Consider the following 18,398-nt stretch of genomic DNA (forward strand, 5'->3'; position numbering starts at 1 on the left):
TTTATATTGTTTACCATCAACCTGGAATTGGCTTCCATTGTAGGGGGTGTAGCATGGGCCATCATAATTCTGACCATGATTCGTCATTAGGCTCATTAACGATCACTGCAAAAGATCTGCAGTTCCTGTGCAGAGACAGGAGAACCTAGCAGAACAACCATCTCTGCAGCTATCCATCGCAGTCATAGCCCACCTGAGAGGTCACGACAGTTAGCCAGACTTGTTAGATTTACATTTAGTCATTTAGCAGACGCTCTTATCCAGAGCGACTTACAGTAAGTACAGGGACATTCCCCCCGAGGCAAGTAGGGTGAAGTGCCTTTCCCAAGGACACAACGTCATTTGACACGGCGGGGAATCGAACTGGCAACCTTCAGATTACTAGCCCGATTCCCTAACCGCTCAGCCACCTGACTCCCAGACTCCTAGATCCGAGAGGTATATTAACATCGCATCGTTTGAGTATCGTAAGAGTCGAGACTTCAGGACCCCGGGTTCTGGACTGGATGGAATGCTACAGAGATGGCGTTCTGCTAGGTTCTCCTGTCTGCACCGGAACTGCAGCTCTTTTGCAGTGATGGTCTCCTATGTATGCACAGGGACACTGAAACTATATAGCGAGTGTCTCTTTTTAGTACAGGTTTACTGTGCAACACTAGTTCACTCCAATGTTAATACTTAGCTATACAAATAGCATTTGCGCTGACCCACAGCAGAGTTAGCTAATAGTTCATCCTAAATTTGGAGCTGGCAAAAACCTACAAAGTTGTATGTATAATTTGAACAGTACTTGATACGAATCTTTAGCTGAGGCAACATACTAATGTTCCTATTTCACTGACGCCAGCCGCAAATTAGCCACCCTAGCTGAAGCATCGACCATGTGAGACTTAGCTAGCCATCAAACTAGACGAAAATGTTTGCAATCATGACGGATTTACTGGATTTGATTATTCAAATCAGTGAAGTACGGTATTAACTGCACAAGTAAAACATAAGTACGCACAGAGATTACTAGCAGCTAAATTGGATGACTGCAGATAGTTTACCGTTACAGAGCAAAAGTCACGATCCTGGCAGGCAGCGCCGAGGTGAAATGGTGGAGAAGAGAAACGGTTGGGAAAGCGCGAAAACTGACGTCATTTCCACCTCAAAACTATTTCACTTCCTGAAAATTGCATGTAAACCAATCTCATAAGAGTTTTGAATCTTGCTTGTTACACAGCTAGCCATATTTAAAACATTATAGTATATTTTAATTGATTATTTTTAATATTTTTAAGAATTAATAAACTTATGCTCATTCTAATGAATTTTTATGAATACATTTTGAGAAAATGACTTTAAATAAAATCAAATAGATGTAATAAACTATGCAATTTCTGAGTGTACCTTCGAGCTCTTCTATCGTGTGCTGTATCCACCTGTCTCTTCTTGATCCCACAATGCAGTGCAGTTCAAGTGAAATTCAAGTTTTACAGTAATGTACTGGGTTATCTCAAAGTATGATTTGAAAAGAGTATTTTACTGTGAAATAACCCAACAAAATGCTGTGAAATCCCGGTATCGTTTCTTTCACAGTAACTTACTGTGTGTACATTGATTTCACAGTAAATTCTACATTACAACATGATATTGGGATTATTGCAGTTAAAGCCTGTAAAGTTATAATACGATGATTTATTGTGAAATATTGCAGTTAAATATTGTTAAATCCTGGTAACATTTTACAGTGTACTGTAAAATGATATTTACTGTTTGTCAACCGTATACAATGTTATTGCCTTTGAATGTTGCTAGATGACGTTAGCTTGGATCGGATGATTTGCAGGAAAATTGTGGTTGGCCCCCCAAAATACCAAATCTCACTCCAAGGTTTTTGCAAAAGTTGGCAGCCCTGCATATAGTATACGCAGAGCCTGTTTAACTAGTACCTGGTTTAAGGACCATGGTATCCCTGTGCTTGATTGGCCAGCAAACTCGCTAATTGCATGCTTTCTCTTGTTGATCCTCCCTGCTGGTGGCTGTGGTGTGCAGGTGTTGGTGGTTCAGGGGAAGGAGCCTCCATGCTTCTTGCAGCTCTTCCAGGGAGGTCTGGTCATCCACAAGGGGAGCAGGGAAGACAAGACCAACAACATAGGTATTGTAATTTCACTTTTGATTTTATGTTTTTTTGACAAAGGCATATCCTGTTCTGTTTGTACTGTGGTGTACTGTACTTCTTCGAAACTGAACCCTTATGCAAATGGATTGTAAGGCCAACACCTAGTGAAATACACATACTAAATATTGCAAAATACCACAGTGCTCTGGTGCGCCTTCAAACTTCAGCCTTAAGGGGCAGTGAAGCTGCATTCATTTTCTCATTGGAACGTCAGTGTGACTAGTACAGTGCTATTTGGCGGCTAATGTTAGCCTAGTGCCCATTGTTGGCGGCAAAGGCATTGTTGGGCATGTTTATTTCTCACAAACCACTCCTCCAAACAACTGGACACTGTGGTTCTCAAGATAATCAAGATACAGCCACACAGACAGAGACTCCTGGTTCTGTAGTGTAGTCAGCTGTAAAACTAAATTCTGTGGTTTTGGTCAGCTCCAACCATTCCTATTCCTAAATAATGTATTGCCTTTTAACACATTCACAAATAACTGTAATAAATTAACTTTTTATTGTGTGTGAGATGCATATTAAATTATGTTGTAGAAAGGCAATAAACAAGTTTGCCAAAGATTACGGTCAACTTCCTAATGTGGTAATTTCTAATATCTCAAAAATACATTTATCTTAATTATCAGTTTAATAGCAGGGCAGTAATGTATACAAAGTAGGGTCACACTTTATTTAAAGATGATTAATCGCGCTCAATGATGCCACAACAGTCCACAGTAGCATTGTAAACATGAAAGCAGATGACAAAGCATTTCTTGGTCCAGTGAATGTCATATTTACGTACAAAAAAACAGATGGAACTGCTGACATGAATTTTGGTACCCTCAGGGTTCTTCAAGCCTGAAATATCCCCTCAATGCTAAGCATGTAGCAGCGAGCGTGGAGGTCAGAGCTAGCATAGCCCTGCAGGCTGTGTAAATTCAACTGTGGTAGATTAACCAACTTTTCCATTTTTGTTTTTTTCTGAGACATGTTTTTTAATTCCTCGATTAAAATGCATTTCTTTTAATACACTCACATTTATCTTCCATTTATTGCAATGGAAATACAGTGCATCCGGGAAGTAATCACATCGCTTCAGCCTTATTCCAAAATTGATTCAATACATTTTTGGTTCAAGTCTGGGCTCGGCTGGGCCACTCAAGGACATTCACAGAGTTGTCCCAAAGCCACTCCTTTGTTATCTTGGCTGTGTGCTTAGGGTCGTTGTCCTGTTGGAAGATGAACCTTCGCCCCAGTCTTCCAGAGTGCTCTGGTCCAGGTTTTCATCAAGATGTCTCTGTACATTGCTGCATTCATCTTTCCCTCAATCCTGACTAGTCTCCCAGCTCCTGCCATTGAAAAACATCCCCACAGCATGATGCTGCCACCACCATGCTTCACTGTAGGGATGGTATTGGCCAGGTGATGAGCGGTGCATGGTTTCCTCCATGACGCTTGGCATTCAGAGTGACCATCGGGTTCTTGGTCACCCCCTTAACTAAGGCCCTTCTTGCCCGATCACTCAACTCAATTCTAGAAAGAGTCCTGGTGGTTACAAACTTCTATTTACAGATGATGGAGGCTACTGTGCTTATTGGGACCTTCAATGCTGCAGACATTTTTCTGTACCCTTCTCCACATCGGTGCCTCGATACAAACCTATCTCAGACTCTCGAGACAATTCCTTGGACTTTGTGGCTTGGTTTGTGCTCTGACATGCACTGTCAAATGTGGGACCTTATATAGACAGGTGTGTGCCTTTCCAAATCATGTGCAATCAACTGAATTTACCACAGATGGACTAGAATCAAGTTATAGAAACATCTCAAGGATGATCAGTGGAAACAGGATGCACCTGAGCTTAATTTTGAGTGTCATGGCAAGGGCTGAGCATACAATATAAGATCCGCCAGTGGACATAAATTATTTCAAACCTAAAGTAGACTGTTTAACAAGCAAAATCAAAAGGCTTTGGAGAGCATTAACCACATCTTGTAGTAAAAGAAGATAGTTTGGAGGATTTGGGGATGGTGGAGGGTGGCATCAATTGCACAATATGCAGGTACATAGCAACATATAGCCTATGTGTGAGCATGTGTGTCAGGATCAGTGAATGCCTGCAGAGTTCAAGTTCTCTGAAGGGGAAGGCCTGGACCTTCAATTAGCACACCTGCAGTTGATTACAGTTTACCTCAGCTGATGACGGGACGCGCAGCCTGATTGCCATGCCAGAACTAGCTCCGCCAGTCATATTTTTGATTGTTATGGCCATTGCTGCACATGAACAGTGAAGAGTGATTTTCTGAATGTATGGAAAATTAAATAGACCATTCAAGTTTACAATGTCTAAGTATTCATTGATTCTCTCATATACCAAAATCCATTTGATTAAGCAATATAGTACTTGTGCAAGTGGGGTAGGTAAGGGATATTCCCACGGGTGTTGTTGCCTGCGCCACTCGGCCTTTTGTAAAAAAAATTATAGTCAACCAATTAACATTTAAACACAAAGTTATTGATTAAAAAAATATATATTTCGCCATTGTTTCTCCACAACAAAAAAAAATAGTTCCATTGTCAACGTCTTGGTTGCCACGTAACCAACATTCCAGATGAGTGTTCCTTTTCTATTTGTAGACATTTATTTGTACATTTCCTTGGATGGTGCACCCATTTAGATATGGATTATCTCTGCTCTGATCATTTGTGTGACATAGGCCTATGCGCGGGGTGTTGGGTGTCCTTTGCATCTTTGCCATGGTCTCCAAAAATATGGCTCCAGGGCTTCTTGCTGTCCAGCGAGGGTCGCCAGTAACTAGCGAGGGAGCTCTCCGATCTACGTAACATAAACGAAGAGAGACCGCAAGAGAAAATGTTAGCATCACAGCGCTTAAAAAAAAACACAACACTACGAAAATATTTCATTGGGCCATTGGGCTGCTCTTACCTATGGCCACTCACTGCCATGATCTCCCTGCTCGCAAGTCCTGCGTCAGACAGCTTTTGTATGGCTGTGGCACGCAGGCTGTGGTTGGTATATCTCACCGATGTCCCTTCAGGTGTCTATTGCCTTCACTCCCTCTGCGGCCGAAGTTTGACTGGATGTCGAACCAAACCTTGTTTAACAGGCTTCTGGGGTTGGACGGATGGAGTACATCAGAGCCCTTAAGGATGGCCTGGTCCGCTGATGAAATCGGTGGGTGGTGTCCTGACTTGTCCCTTACAGCCTTTCGCATTTGTTTGAGGACACCCTTGAAGACGTTGTTGGCAGCTGTAAATTCTGTTTCCTGCATCATATTCCACATTCAGCCGAGGGGGGGCTCATTAATGTAACAATTAAGCCCTGCCCGAAGTCCAGCGTAGCTGCTGATGCTATACAGCTCTCCTTTGGTTGTTCTAATGGTTGCATACAGTTCCTGCAGAATTGCGCCAAATTCAGATTTTGCAATGGTTTTTAGATCGATCTGGATCATCCGTTCACTTAGCCATGTTTTAAAACAGTTAACGGCCCACAACGTTTGCTTCATCGTATTAGCTTTGTGTCGGCTCCTTTCAATTGAGTCCAGATCATCTGCGCTGATAAAGACGCACCTGGACACAGATGCGTTCTCCTCCTGCTTGAATGTATTAGGCCTATCTTGTTTCTCATCATCCGATGATTCATAGATTAAATCAAACGTTATTTTGGGAAAATCTCCATATTTGTTTTACGATAGGCGTACTACTCACATTTTGGAATTATAAGAACTTTGAATTAACGGTTATCGCTTAGTTGTATCAACGCGCTGTAGAATGTTTCATCGCAGAGTGATTTATTATTAGCTGTGAAAAGTCCGAGTTGGGATGTCCTGCGGTATTCCATCTCATGGAACGTCTCTCGTCCAATCAGACACAGCTAAATAATTCGATAGAACCCAATTGTTTTATAAATTGAAATAATGTTTAAATGCTTTTCACAACAAATTTAGATATATGCTATTCATTTAGATGAATTAATCACAAAGCATGTAAATAATAAAAAATGTAAAATGCTTGACAGCCCTAATATAAAGTAATTGTATTGTTAAATCAGCCAATGTTGAGTGTGTTTGCCATTTTTTTGAATATTTACATTTACATTTAGTCATTTAGCAGACGCTCTTATCCAGAGCGACTTACAGTAAGTACAGGGACATTCCCCCAAGGCAAGTAGGGTGAAGTGCCTTGCCCAAGGACACAACGTTAGTTGGCTTGACCGGGAATCGAACTGGCAACCTTCGGATTACTAGCCCGATTCCCTCACCGCTCAGCCACCTGACTCACCAGTATATGCCTTAGCCTGGCATTGCCAAACCCATTATAAAATGCGTATATTAACAATTATTTACTAATAATGCAACTAATGGTCACTAAAGGTAGTTGTAAAGCATTTACTAGTTGTTAGTTGTAAGACTTTTGCGTGACCTAATGTAAAGTGAGAGCTATCAATGCCTAAGACTGTGTCAGATTGACATGACAACACTGCAGTAAGCTCAACAGCCCTTACTCAAACATCCATACAGCTCAGGGATGTCTGTTTCACAGGTGTGAAGAGGATGAAAGGCAGAGGCCATCAAATCTGTAGAAGAAGGGAGTTTGTGCTGGATTATGAATATCATTTTATAGGATATAAAGAGTATAAAATACTGTCAGAATATATAATTTAAGATTAAATATGATTTACTCAACCACATTGTTGCCAATATATACCATATATTGATATGTGGTTCTACTTCAGAATGGGAGAGGAAGAATGGCTGGAGAATGAACGAGAAATAAGATGGAATTTGGGATATTGAGTGTAGGCCTTTAGGGCATAGAAATGTAAAACTTGTTTTAAAGCTTGTTGAGAAAAGATCTCAAAGACATCTTGTCCACTTCATTGCTCATCATGTGGTGCCTGGTCATCAGTCATTAGTGACGAGTGTCATGCTTAACGCGTACATCGTACAACCACCCCACAGTGACCATGCAGGTGGTATGTAGGCCCACATTGGAGCCCATACCCAGCACATTGAGATGGCCTGGAGAACACACAAGGAGCAGATCTGGAGGCATCAGGGTAGCCAGACCCAGAGTTTGCTGTCTGATCACCTTACTGTGATTGAGTGGAATGAATGGCTTGCAGTCACGATGCATTTGGCAGAATAATGTATAGCATTTCAAAGGACAATCAGCGTTATATGTTTATGCACACCTAACACAGTGAATAGAAACTTCATCGTTAGAGAGTTGACTGAGAGGTTATATATGTGTGTTTACATACTGTTTTTATGAAACAAGTAAAGGGTAATCTTTTTTTAAATCTGTGTTTCTAAACAACTCTCAGAGGGCCTCATTAGCTTACATGTTTTTAGATGACACAACATACATTTTTACTGAAATAATATGACACATTATACTTTTTAAATTTGTGTCAGGAAAATTTTCTATCAAGCATTGCACAGTCAGTCGGTGAACAACTTTAAGAAAGCTTTATTGCTTGCGGCCGGCCCACAAGGAGACGGACACAGGGAACACCCTCTCCGACGAGGAACTCCCTCTTCGTGCCCTCTCCGAGCCCCTCGGAGAGCTCTACGTGCACCTCTTGATTTTCCTGACTATCTGTCCTTCCGTCATTTTACGGATACCCCTTGGCTGTGATTGGTCCGTATTAAGAACCGCTTGCGTCAGGGGCGGGGTTGCCGTGACCAACAAGACGGAACAGAATCCTTTGACCGCCATTGCTGTAAGTTTACAATTCATATTTCAGCTAAACAGTACATGTAAATCAGCATCTGAATTAAAATGTGACGAGAAATGGGCAGTGTAGTTGCTGAAAATGTGCTTATTTTCATTGATGAAACGGCTAATTTGTAAATTTGCTCCGACTTTTCGATAACCTAGCTAGCATCACAGCGCAGCGCCACCTACTGTTCTGGCAGTGAAGTGTTTTCAGCACCCACAGCCTTCGGAGTACTATAAATTCAACCAATCCGTCCCCCTTGCTGGAAGGCGCGCTTCTCTCAAGTACCTACGACCCAGATAAGGGACACTACGTCAAGCCGAACAAAACAGTATAGAATTAGAATTTATTTGTTCAATGAGTGAAACATACAGATGCATATAAATGAAGCTTGTTCCCCTGAGCTGTAACACAGGAGTAAAAATGGACACCAGAGTAGGGCTGTCCCCGACTAAAATTTTCTTTGGTCGACCAAGACTCGACTAAACACTTCTGAAAATCGACTAATCTAAATTGTAAAGTGTTTTTTTTTCTATAAATGTCACAATGTTTTTCATCAAACCCTTTTGTGTGATGTTTTACCTCACTGTTTTAAGAGATAATATGAAAGAAATGCATACGTAAGAAGGGAGATTGACAACTAGACAAACATAAATGTACAAACATTTTCCCGATCTGACTCAATGTAGCTGCTGGATTCAGCCGCTATAAAATAAGCTAATTACTAATAATAAGTCTCGTGTCACCAGTCCTGTTGTTACCGAATGCCGATATAATACAAAATTCCTGATTGTTTATTATGTATTATCTCTTCAAATGTACTACAAATTAAAAATATTGTTTGTTTAACATGCAAATCATCCGAGCGCACTGATCACTGCCTGAAAACGTGCAGCATGCGAACTTACGTAGAAATAGAGTGGGGAAAGGTGCAACAGAGAAAGATTTTGTTGTCTTGGCCGGAGAAGATAATGTCATTCGATTTGGATGTGATTCTTATAATAGGCATATTAATTTTTCAACCTACAAGCTACATCATATTCGACGTCGAACTATGAAAAATAAACCGTTGTTGGCAGAGCTTGCATTCAAAGTTTTTCGAGTCACCCGGTACTTTGTAAATGTACTTTAATGAAATGCTGTCATACCACAGATTTCTTTGCCATTTTGACTAATAACACCGACAAAGTAGGCTATGGCAGAGTTTGTAGTTCGGCAACCAATTGTGCTCGTGCCGTGTGCAAAAAAAACAAAACAAAGTGCAGATTAACGAAACGGAAAACAGTAACACCTTTTCTTATAAATTATACATTTTTAGATTTGCTTTATTTGTCTTAAATAATATAATCTACAATTTCTGTAGAACATTTCTTTAATTCAGCAATGGTGACACAAGCGGGAATCAGATCTCACACTGCCATACGGCAGCTCGATTAAAACAATCTTAGTCAACCAAGAGCATATCGACCAGAAAATCGACTAGTCGACTACTCGACTAATCGACCAGAGACAGCAGACAGTGAGCTCTCCAACTACTTCTAAAACATCAGCTACCATTTCACCAAAATACCATAATTCTACACCGAGTAGCGTAATATCAAGTTAGCGATTTGCACTAACTCATAGCAGAAATACCTCTGGAAAAGTTATCTAGTATAATTATAACAAGCACACAGAACTGAGTGACGAACTGCTGGCTGCGGTGGATGGTCCAGGTGCGACCAGAGGAGGAACGGCCGGGAGGGGGATGCTCGGTACGGCTCCGCGCTGTTGGAAATCTCTCCAGATTCTGACAAATTAAGCTATTTTGCTTGATATAGAGCTAGCGATAGCTATCTTTTAAGTTGGTGGTTAACCATGTTTCTATCATTAACATTCTTGTGAATATTCTACAGCTAATTGCCATTACAAATACATTCGTGACAGATTTTTGGGGTATTAGATAGCAAACTTGCCTTTCTTGCACTTTCTCACGACGCAGAACGCACCGCTACACTGAGGTGATTCAACAAGCTTCTGTATTGCCCACTGCCTGGTCACTCGCGCGCGGTGTTTCTTGAGTTTTATTGGGCACTGGTCACTTGTGCTGATTTTATTGAGTGAATTTTTACTATGGCAGTCAGTGTAATAGTGTGTGATATTCCCTGCCATAAAGTCAACATTTCTGTGTATCGCCAACCTGTTATTGAATGAAAATGGTAACTATATTGTGATATTTACGATTACAGGTAAGAACGATATATAAATGTATCGATCCCCCCGACCTGTGGTTTTTACCTCTTTTGGGGGGGTCCGAGCCTTGATCGGGGGGTTCTGGGGAGAGTGTACTGATATCAAGATTTAATGCAATGTATGTTTTCTAAAGGATGAAATAACTATTATACATATTAGAATATTATTATATAACACTATATTATATCGTACTTTATGCAAAAATGCCCTTTAACCGTGCCTCCTCAGCTGCCTGGCGAGTGTTCAGTGTGCGTGGCGAGATGGTGGCAGAGGCCTGTCTGGTGGAGGTGGCCTGCTGCTGCTCCAGCCTGCGTTCCAGGGGCAGCCTAGTGCTGCTCAATGCCCAGGAGGACCAGCTGTACCTGTGGCATGGCTGCAAGGCCCACACCCGAGCCAGAGAGGTGGGCCTCAAGGCTGTGGACAGACTGACTAAGGGGTAGGCATTTATGTGGATGGATATGTTCATATAAGAGTAGAGATAGGCCTTGTTAGTTATATTGTAACATAACTATGTTTATATTCTGTATGGGTTTGTGTTTGTGTTGAACAGGTGTTCCCATGAACTTGGACTCAGCAGCAACAGCAATGTAAAGGTTGAGGAGATATTGGAAGGAGAAGAACCTGCAGAGTTTTGGAAAGCCTTGGGCCAGCAGGACAGGAAGGCCTATGACTGCATGCTGCAAGGTGCCCACCACACACACAAATGCAAACTCAACAAGAGAAACAGTTCATATGGTTGTTTTTGATCTAACCGTAACACAAGAAAGTATGCACGGTAATACTGTAAGGTAGGTTGTGAAGTACAGGAACAATATATTAAAATGAATTCAGGCAGCTCTAACTGCAGTGTCATTAATCTCTCTGCTTGTGAGATGTGAACACTTGGGAAAATGGCTACCATTATAAATTGTCACTATCACAACCATAAATATATAATTAAAGGTTATTGTTCAAAATATATGACTCTGCTTACTCAGAGTTTGTGTATGCGTTGCAGATCCTGGCAAGTACAACTACACACCACGGCTGTTCTGTCTAAGTGCCAGCTCAGGAGTATTTGAGGGGGAAGAGCAGCTCAGCTCTGTCCGTGTGACCGAGTCCGTCATGGCTTTTCCCTTCCTTCAGGAGAACCTCTACTCTGCACAGCAACCTGGTAAACCATTCTCTACTCTGAACATCAGCCTGATAAACAAAACTCTCCTCTGTACAGCAACCTGGTAAACATGCTCAGAAGGTTCCATATACTATGTCAAGTGTGCACTCTTAGCCCACATCCTACCAACATATTTAACATACAAAGACTACTTACTAGGGTCCTTGGGGACCCCAAGAATAAAGTACTGTAACAAACAACCATCATAGCAAAATGTTAACTTATTTCTTCTTAAAACATTATTAGTTAAATAATTAATTTTATCTGAGGAAATTATTATTTGAGGAAAGGTACAATTAATTTGCACATTGTGTAAAGCGAAAATATACACTTTTCTTAAAGCCAGACACCACAGGTTAATAGGGTAAAAATTAAAAGATATCACCATTAAACTTCCCCAGTTGATTACTTATATTAAGACAATGGTTTTTTGCATTACAAGTTTTCTGAATATTTTATTTTCCAGAACTGAAATCTGATTATTGGTTAAAGCTAGGTAAAAACTTGTTGTGTCCTTTTGTTGATACTTTGAATATAAAGTTCTTTACAGAGGATATTTTTTATATCTCTTTTTATCACTTCAGAAATCAGAAAATACTGTCAACACTCATAAAAAACTATTTTTTGAATAAAATTCCCAATAAATCAGGCTATGAAATATTTATAAACAAACCCCTCTGTAAAATCCTAGACAAAGTAAATAGGAATATAAATAGAAAGATTGATGTATATGAGTACTACAGAAGAGGAGATTTCACGCTCAGAGCATGAGAAAAAACTCATTTTGAGAAAACGGGCTTTGAAAAATATGTGTTGTAAAATTGTATACAAATGTATTTTAAAGCACTATTTACAGACAAAGTATCTCATCAAGACCTTAGCACCAACAACAGACAACATTCCAAATACATTAAAACTGAAAACTGAACCAGCATTGGCCTTTAACTGGACAGAACTGTAGTAAAATACACCCGCACAGACACACACTGCTACTAGAACTTCCACCCTGGTTTGGTGGTTGTCCATCCTGCTTAAATGTGCCTAGTTAGCCTAACCATTTGTGTTTGCAGCCTAGTTCTCCATGCCTGCTCCATATGTAACCCCCTCATCCACTTCCTGCTTGTGACTTTTCAGTTTTTTTTATGTGCTCAGACTCTTGCGCCTATGTTTCATGCTGACTGTAACAGTTTCAGCTTTTGCAATTTTGAACCGATCAGTTTCCCTCATTGCATCCACAGTAACAACAGTGCTCTGAAGCCACAACCTCTCCATCACAGTTAGCATGGCAGAGGCACCTTCATTAAAAGTAGAGATGGTCATACTGGATGCTGCCTCAACCCTGCTTTTCCCTACAAAGACTGAGTGCCTCCATGCTGCATTCGCTGCAACCGGCTGTCACTAGACATGCGGTGGTATAATGGAATAAGCTGCTTCCCTACCTCTCGTGTTAAAATGTTTCCAGCATGGGGGTTATGGCTACCAGGTGTTTCCCCATTCTCCTCTGCCTTCCTGTACCAACACCAGGAGGTATTGCACCTGGTGTGCAAGGGGTTGTCATCAGTGGGCATACAGTGGAGGAGACTTGCCCATATTGCTGCCTTCATCCCATCTATTGAACCCCTGGTTGTTCAGAATTGCCCCCCTGTAATAATTTTGTAACATTTTACATTTACTTGCGGTCAGCTTTCCCACACCCTTTCCTCCTAACTTAGCCTGTGCACTCCATTTTCTCAGTGCTTTTCCCATTCGCTTGTGAGCATGATTGATGCACTGAGAGGTGAAGCCTCTTTTCTGCCAGGTGCCGTCAAAAGACACGTTGATGTTTATTACTGCGTCTGCATCCTACCTCAGCAACTCTGCCACTTCTGGGTCAACATCTGCGTAAGCCTGCCTGATCTGCTCCCTGGTCTTGTGAAGTGACTCCGGCCCTCTCTCAATTTCTGCCACTAAAATGAAATGTATCACAAACTGTTCACCTGGTTAAGTTTTGTTGATACAGTACACGTCTTTTTACTTTGTGGCATGACACTCAAACTTCTCTCCCTAACATCCTTTGTAAGCTGCCTCCATGTCCTATCCAAATCACATACTTATTGTGTGTTATGTTTCTGCCACAAAAGGAAAAATAAATGTGTACTGGTAGGCTACATTATTTAAATATATCTTTGTTCACTTTGACATTGAAAGGAAAAGTCTGTCCTATAAATGTTAAACTGACCACATAATACAAAATACTGAATGAAATATTACTTTCTTATTTTGTAACCAGATTGATTGAGGCTACAGTGGAGCCAAGAGTAATATAGGGGAGGGGGGAGAAGAAACCCAACAATGCCACTCTTCATTAGTTTTTGAAGTTTAGTGCCACCAATAGTGCCACCAATTTTACAGCTAGAGTGAGAGAGATGCATTTATTGCTCCCCCATAGCTTAACGTTTTATTTATCTAAACCCTGTTTCCTTACCTGTCACTCTCTTGTCATGTCTCTGATAGGTTTTCAGATGAAGTGCAGGAATCCCTAACACTTTACCTATTTTCTTCAGAGGCTGCAGCATACCCCATCCCTAACTCATGCGCTATGAGCACCATTCGCACATTCACATCAAACGCGACGTCGTTCCTGGTTCCATCTTGAAGACGTGTAGATGTGTACACACTTTGGTACCTCTCTCTTTCACAAAGACTGCACTCAAGTAGCAAACTGCTACAGAACCCATGATTCTGCGGATCTATATTAATTTTAAGGCCTGTCCCTGCACAATTAGGAAAAATTAACCCACTGACCAGTTAATTCAGTCTAGGGCTGCAACTAACGATTATTTTAATAATCGATTAATCTGTCGATTCTTTTTTCAATTAATCGATGAATCGAAAAAAAAAAAGCATTCATTTCCAACCCTTTATTCAAATACAGAACTGACAGTGCTAATTCACAGTGCAAGAAATCTTCAGAATGTGCACAAACAGGCACACAATTTTGAAAAAGTTATTAATATTAGCGTGGATTTCATGCTATTTTCCAAGATGAGCAATTTATTTGAGTTTTGTTAAAAAATTTAATGAAAATTGAAAGGTTGTAGGTAGTAAGTAGGCCAGACTTTATTAGAATAATCTGGTGTATATTTAAGATTTTTTGACACCATTTTGAAAAAAGTTAAGATTTGCGAAGATTAAGCTATTTTCAAAGATTAGTGATTTTCTATCATTTTATTTAAAACTTCATTAAAAAAGTAAAGGCTGTGGAAGTATACCAGACATTGTTAAGATACAGAATGACCCGAAGATAACACAAGGGTTAAAATAAATATTGAAGTCACTTATTGTTGTAATTACATGTTAGCTTGTTAAAGTCTTTCAAAATTGTAAACGGAGGCTTTGACAGCGTCCCTGTTGTTCTGGTAACTTTTTTCGGACAATTTGTACAGGCTCATAATAAAAATAACGTACGCTTTGGGGACTGTCCGAAATATTTAGAACTCACGTGTCAAAGGTAAATATTAGTTAATTCCCGGTCAATAGAAAACATACATTACAGGGCTCGACATTAAGGCTTGTCCGCTTTTCCGGGACAATTAGATTTTTTTGTAGGGCAAGTGGAAGAGAAATGTACTTGCCCCACTGGACAAGTTAAAACTCAAACAAAATAAAATGCTATGTTACTTCACGTTATGTGCCACTAATTACGTCTATTTTACCAATTTTATTTGACTGAATTCAGCATTAGCAAAACACAAAAAAAGTGGCTTCGTCCAGAGATCTCTACAGACCGTACAGCTAATTTAATGCTCAACACTTGAGCGAGGGCTTATTACTTGAAAGAGGAATTATTTATTGTGTCGTCTCAGTTACACTATCAGGGCTTTGAAATACTGTGACATGTTAAAGTAGGCAAATGGCAACACAAATAATTGTGAGGTGTGCTTGCGTCTGTTGCAGATGGGTCCGTTTCATTACTTACATTTTACAACTAATATTTGTGTATATTTTTTATAATTATATGCCTACATATTGGCCTATTTATGAAGATTGCATAGATAAAAAATCATACATTTGTTGCTGCTCATTTACACTTGAAAATACTAAAAGTGAAGTGTAGAATGAAACATGATTCTCTTCTAATTCACATTAGTGCATAAGGTAATGGTGATAGGCGGTAATGCTGATTCTAATAACGTTGTCATTGGCAGTATCTTCACTGGAATCATGATTCTAGTACCACCTGCAAACTGAAAATATGCCCCCAAAAAAGGCTATAGCCTAAGCTTGAAATGTATTTCTGGAAAACTGGCTAATATAACACATTTACTGGAAGCAATCATTGTCAGTAACAACAACAGCAAAATGCGACCATTTGGTTGCAGTCTACATCCTTTACTGGAGAAGCCAGCTGTGCTCCGTTTGCTCCTATTTTCAGTCACCAGTCGAAAAATAGGGTGTCGATATCACAGCGTGGAAACATAGCCTGCTACATGTTATCACCCTGGCCTTTGCCTGTGGTGTTTTTGCAGCTGTCTTGCCGTGTAGGTAGCTAGCCTAGCTAAACTAATGTTCTACTATAGGTAATCGCGCATGGATTTGTGATGTTAGTGACTGTGGCTAGCTACTTAGTGTCAGAAATATTAACCTACCAAGCATTTCACAGTCAGTTGGTGAATAAGTTAAGAAAGCTTTATTACTTGCGGCCGCAAGGAGACAAAACATCACACGACATGGTGCTACAAAGTTTGTCCGCTAGCATGTTGTGCTAGCTACCTATTTAAACAGAACCGCTCTTGACAGTCATTGGTTAAAACAAAGGCATGCAAATGTCCCATGGATCTTCTTTCATTGGCTCCCTTGCATAGACCTTGCGCGCGCGTGTGAGTGCGCTCTCTGACCCCTCTAAGCTTGACCATATGATTAACATATTTCATGGCCTCTCCAGTAAGATAAAGGTCAGGCCAGGTCCCCTTGTTTACGTAAGCCTAGTCAGTGTTTCCCCTAGGTTTACAGCTTTGGGAGGGGGGCAGGGCAGGGCAGACGGACGGACGGACCATGAGACAGAAATGACTTGCCGTCGTGTAAATAACATAAATAACATAAGGCCATTTAGTTTGTTTAATCAAAGAGCAAGCTATAGACCTGTTTTATAGGAAAGGTAACCTTAAATGACTTATTTTGTGATCTGGCGCTATATATATATATTTTTTTTAATTTAAAAAAATTACTTGACCTTCCAGGGGGGGCGGGGGGTGCCGTTGGGGGGGCGGGGAGCCTCTATAATGGTAGGGGAAACACTGCTAGTGTTACCCAGAGTTCAGATTTGGGGGTAGGCCTCTCTTTGCTCACAAAGCTAAACACAGTATCATTTTATACTGAATAAAAGGTTACATCTTCAATTTTTCGGACAGTTAGCCACCGTTAGCTTCACTTTTCTCCACAATAACTTAAAATAAACCTAAACCATGCAACGGAACGTAAAATCCAATACAAGCAACGCTTTCGGAACCAATTTAGATATCGACATTGTGAATGTAGTACAAAAATTGAAGGACAAGTTAGGGTGGGTAAATAATAATAAATAATAAATATATATGATAGAGAATATAGGTTGTGCCTTGCCGTTTGGCAAGCATACCCAATAACAATATATATGTGATATAACAATAATGTGTCTTGCTGAGAGTGAGCACATCTAAATATTTTACTTTCTCTTGTCTGCCCCTCTCTGTGTAGCCATCTTCCTTTTGGACAACCACATGGAAGTGTACATGTGGCAGGGTCAGCAACCTGACGACACGGCATGTACTGGCTCCGCAAAGATCCGCTGGGACAACCAGAGGAAGTGTGCCATGGAAACTGTACTGCAGTACTGCAAAGGTTAGGACTCATCAGAGGGAGGACAACTAAAAGGAGTGATATGCTGGAGCAGACAGCATTTTGTCAGCCCAAAAACATGGACCTTACTTTTAGAAGATTGCTGAAAGGGATGACATAGTGGATTTGTTTGAAAAGATGTGTATATTAGAGTAATAAACAGAGAACTTGGTTAATCATTTTTTAATGTTTTGGTTTTGTATCTCATGAATATAATATGCAGGACAAGGTGGTGGTTCCCATCTTCAAAAAGGGGGACCAGAGGGTGTGCTCCGATTATCAGGTTATAACACTGCTCAGCCTCCCTGATGAAGTTCATTCCAGTGTGCTGGAAAGGAGGGTCTAACTGATTGTCGAACTGCGGATTCAGGAGGAACAATGCAGATTCCGTCCTGGCCGTGGAACAGTGGACCAACTCTTTACCCTTGCAGTTGCCTTGAGTTGTTTAGGCCATCTAGTCTACATGTGTTTTGTGGTTTCGGAGAAGGCTTATGACCGTGTCCCCCGGGGAACCCTGTGGGAGGAACAGCGGGAGTATGGGTTACCGGGGCCTGTACTACAAGCTATCCGATCCCTGTATAACCAAAGTGAGAGCTGTGTCAGCATTCTCGGCCCAAAGTTGAACATGTTTCCAGTGGGTGTTGGACTCCGCCAGGGTTGCCCTGGGGCAGAGTGCAGCCAAGTGTGAAGCAGCCGGAATGATGGTCAGCACCTGCAAGTCTGAGGCCATGGTTGGAAAAAGGTGGACTGCTTCCTCTGGGTTTGGAGTGAGCTGTTGGCCCCAGCAAAGGAGTTGAAGTATCTTGGGATCTTGTTTCTAGTGTACTAGTGACGGGAGAAAGGCGTTAAACTGACAGGTGGATCGGTGAGGCGTCTGCAGTGATGCAGGCTTTGTACCATAGCTTTCGATTTACCAGTTGATTTACGTTCCAACCCTCACCTATGGTCATGAGCTTTGGGTAGTGACCGAAAGAACGAGATTTTGGATACAAGCGGTCGAAATGAGGTTCCTCCGTAGGGTGACTGAGCTCAGCCTTAGAGACAGGGGGAGGAGCTCAGACAGCCTTAGAGATAGGGGGAGGAGCTCAGACAGCCTGAGCGACAGGGGGAGGAACTTAGACAGCCTGAGACACAGGGGGAGGAGCTCAGACTACGTTAGAGACAGGGGGAGGAGCTCAGACAGCCTTAGAGACAGGGGGAGGAGCTCAGACAGCGTTAAAGACAGGGGAGGAGCTCAGACAACCTGAGAGACAGGGGGAGGA

General features: G+C 41.2%; 1 protein-coding gene across 1 annotated transcript in view; it reads left to right on the forward strand.

The window, feature by feature from the left end:
- Positions 1–18,398, forward strand: part of svild (supervillin d) — a 115,437-nt gene that overhangs the window by 81,459 nt on the left and 15,580 nt on the right. Inside the window, exons 22-26 of the mRNA XM_067244788.1 lie at positions 2,038–2,140; positions 10,356–10,563; positions 10,678–10,811; positions 11,125–11,280; positions 16,996–17,139. Coding sequence (XP_067100889.1) covers positions 2,038–2,140; positions 10,356–10,563; positions 10,678–10,811; positions 11,125–11,280; positions 16,996–17,139 — 745 coding nt within the window. The remainder of the gene's footprint in view (positions 1–2,037; positions 2,141–10,355; positions 10,564–10,677; positions 10,812–11,124; positions 11,281–16,995; positions 17,140–18,398) is intronic.

Source organism: Osmerus mordax, chromosome 10, assembly GCF_038355195.1.
Source record: "Osmerus mordax isolate fOsmMor3 chromosome 10, fOsmMor3.pri, whole genome shotgun sequence".
In the NCBI taxonomy this organism is placed as follows: domain Eukaryota; kingdom Metazoa; phylum Chordata; class Actinopteri; order Osmeriformes; family Osmeridae; genus Osmerus; species Osmerus mordax.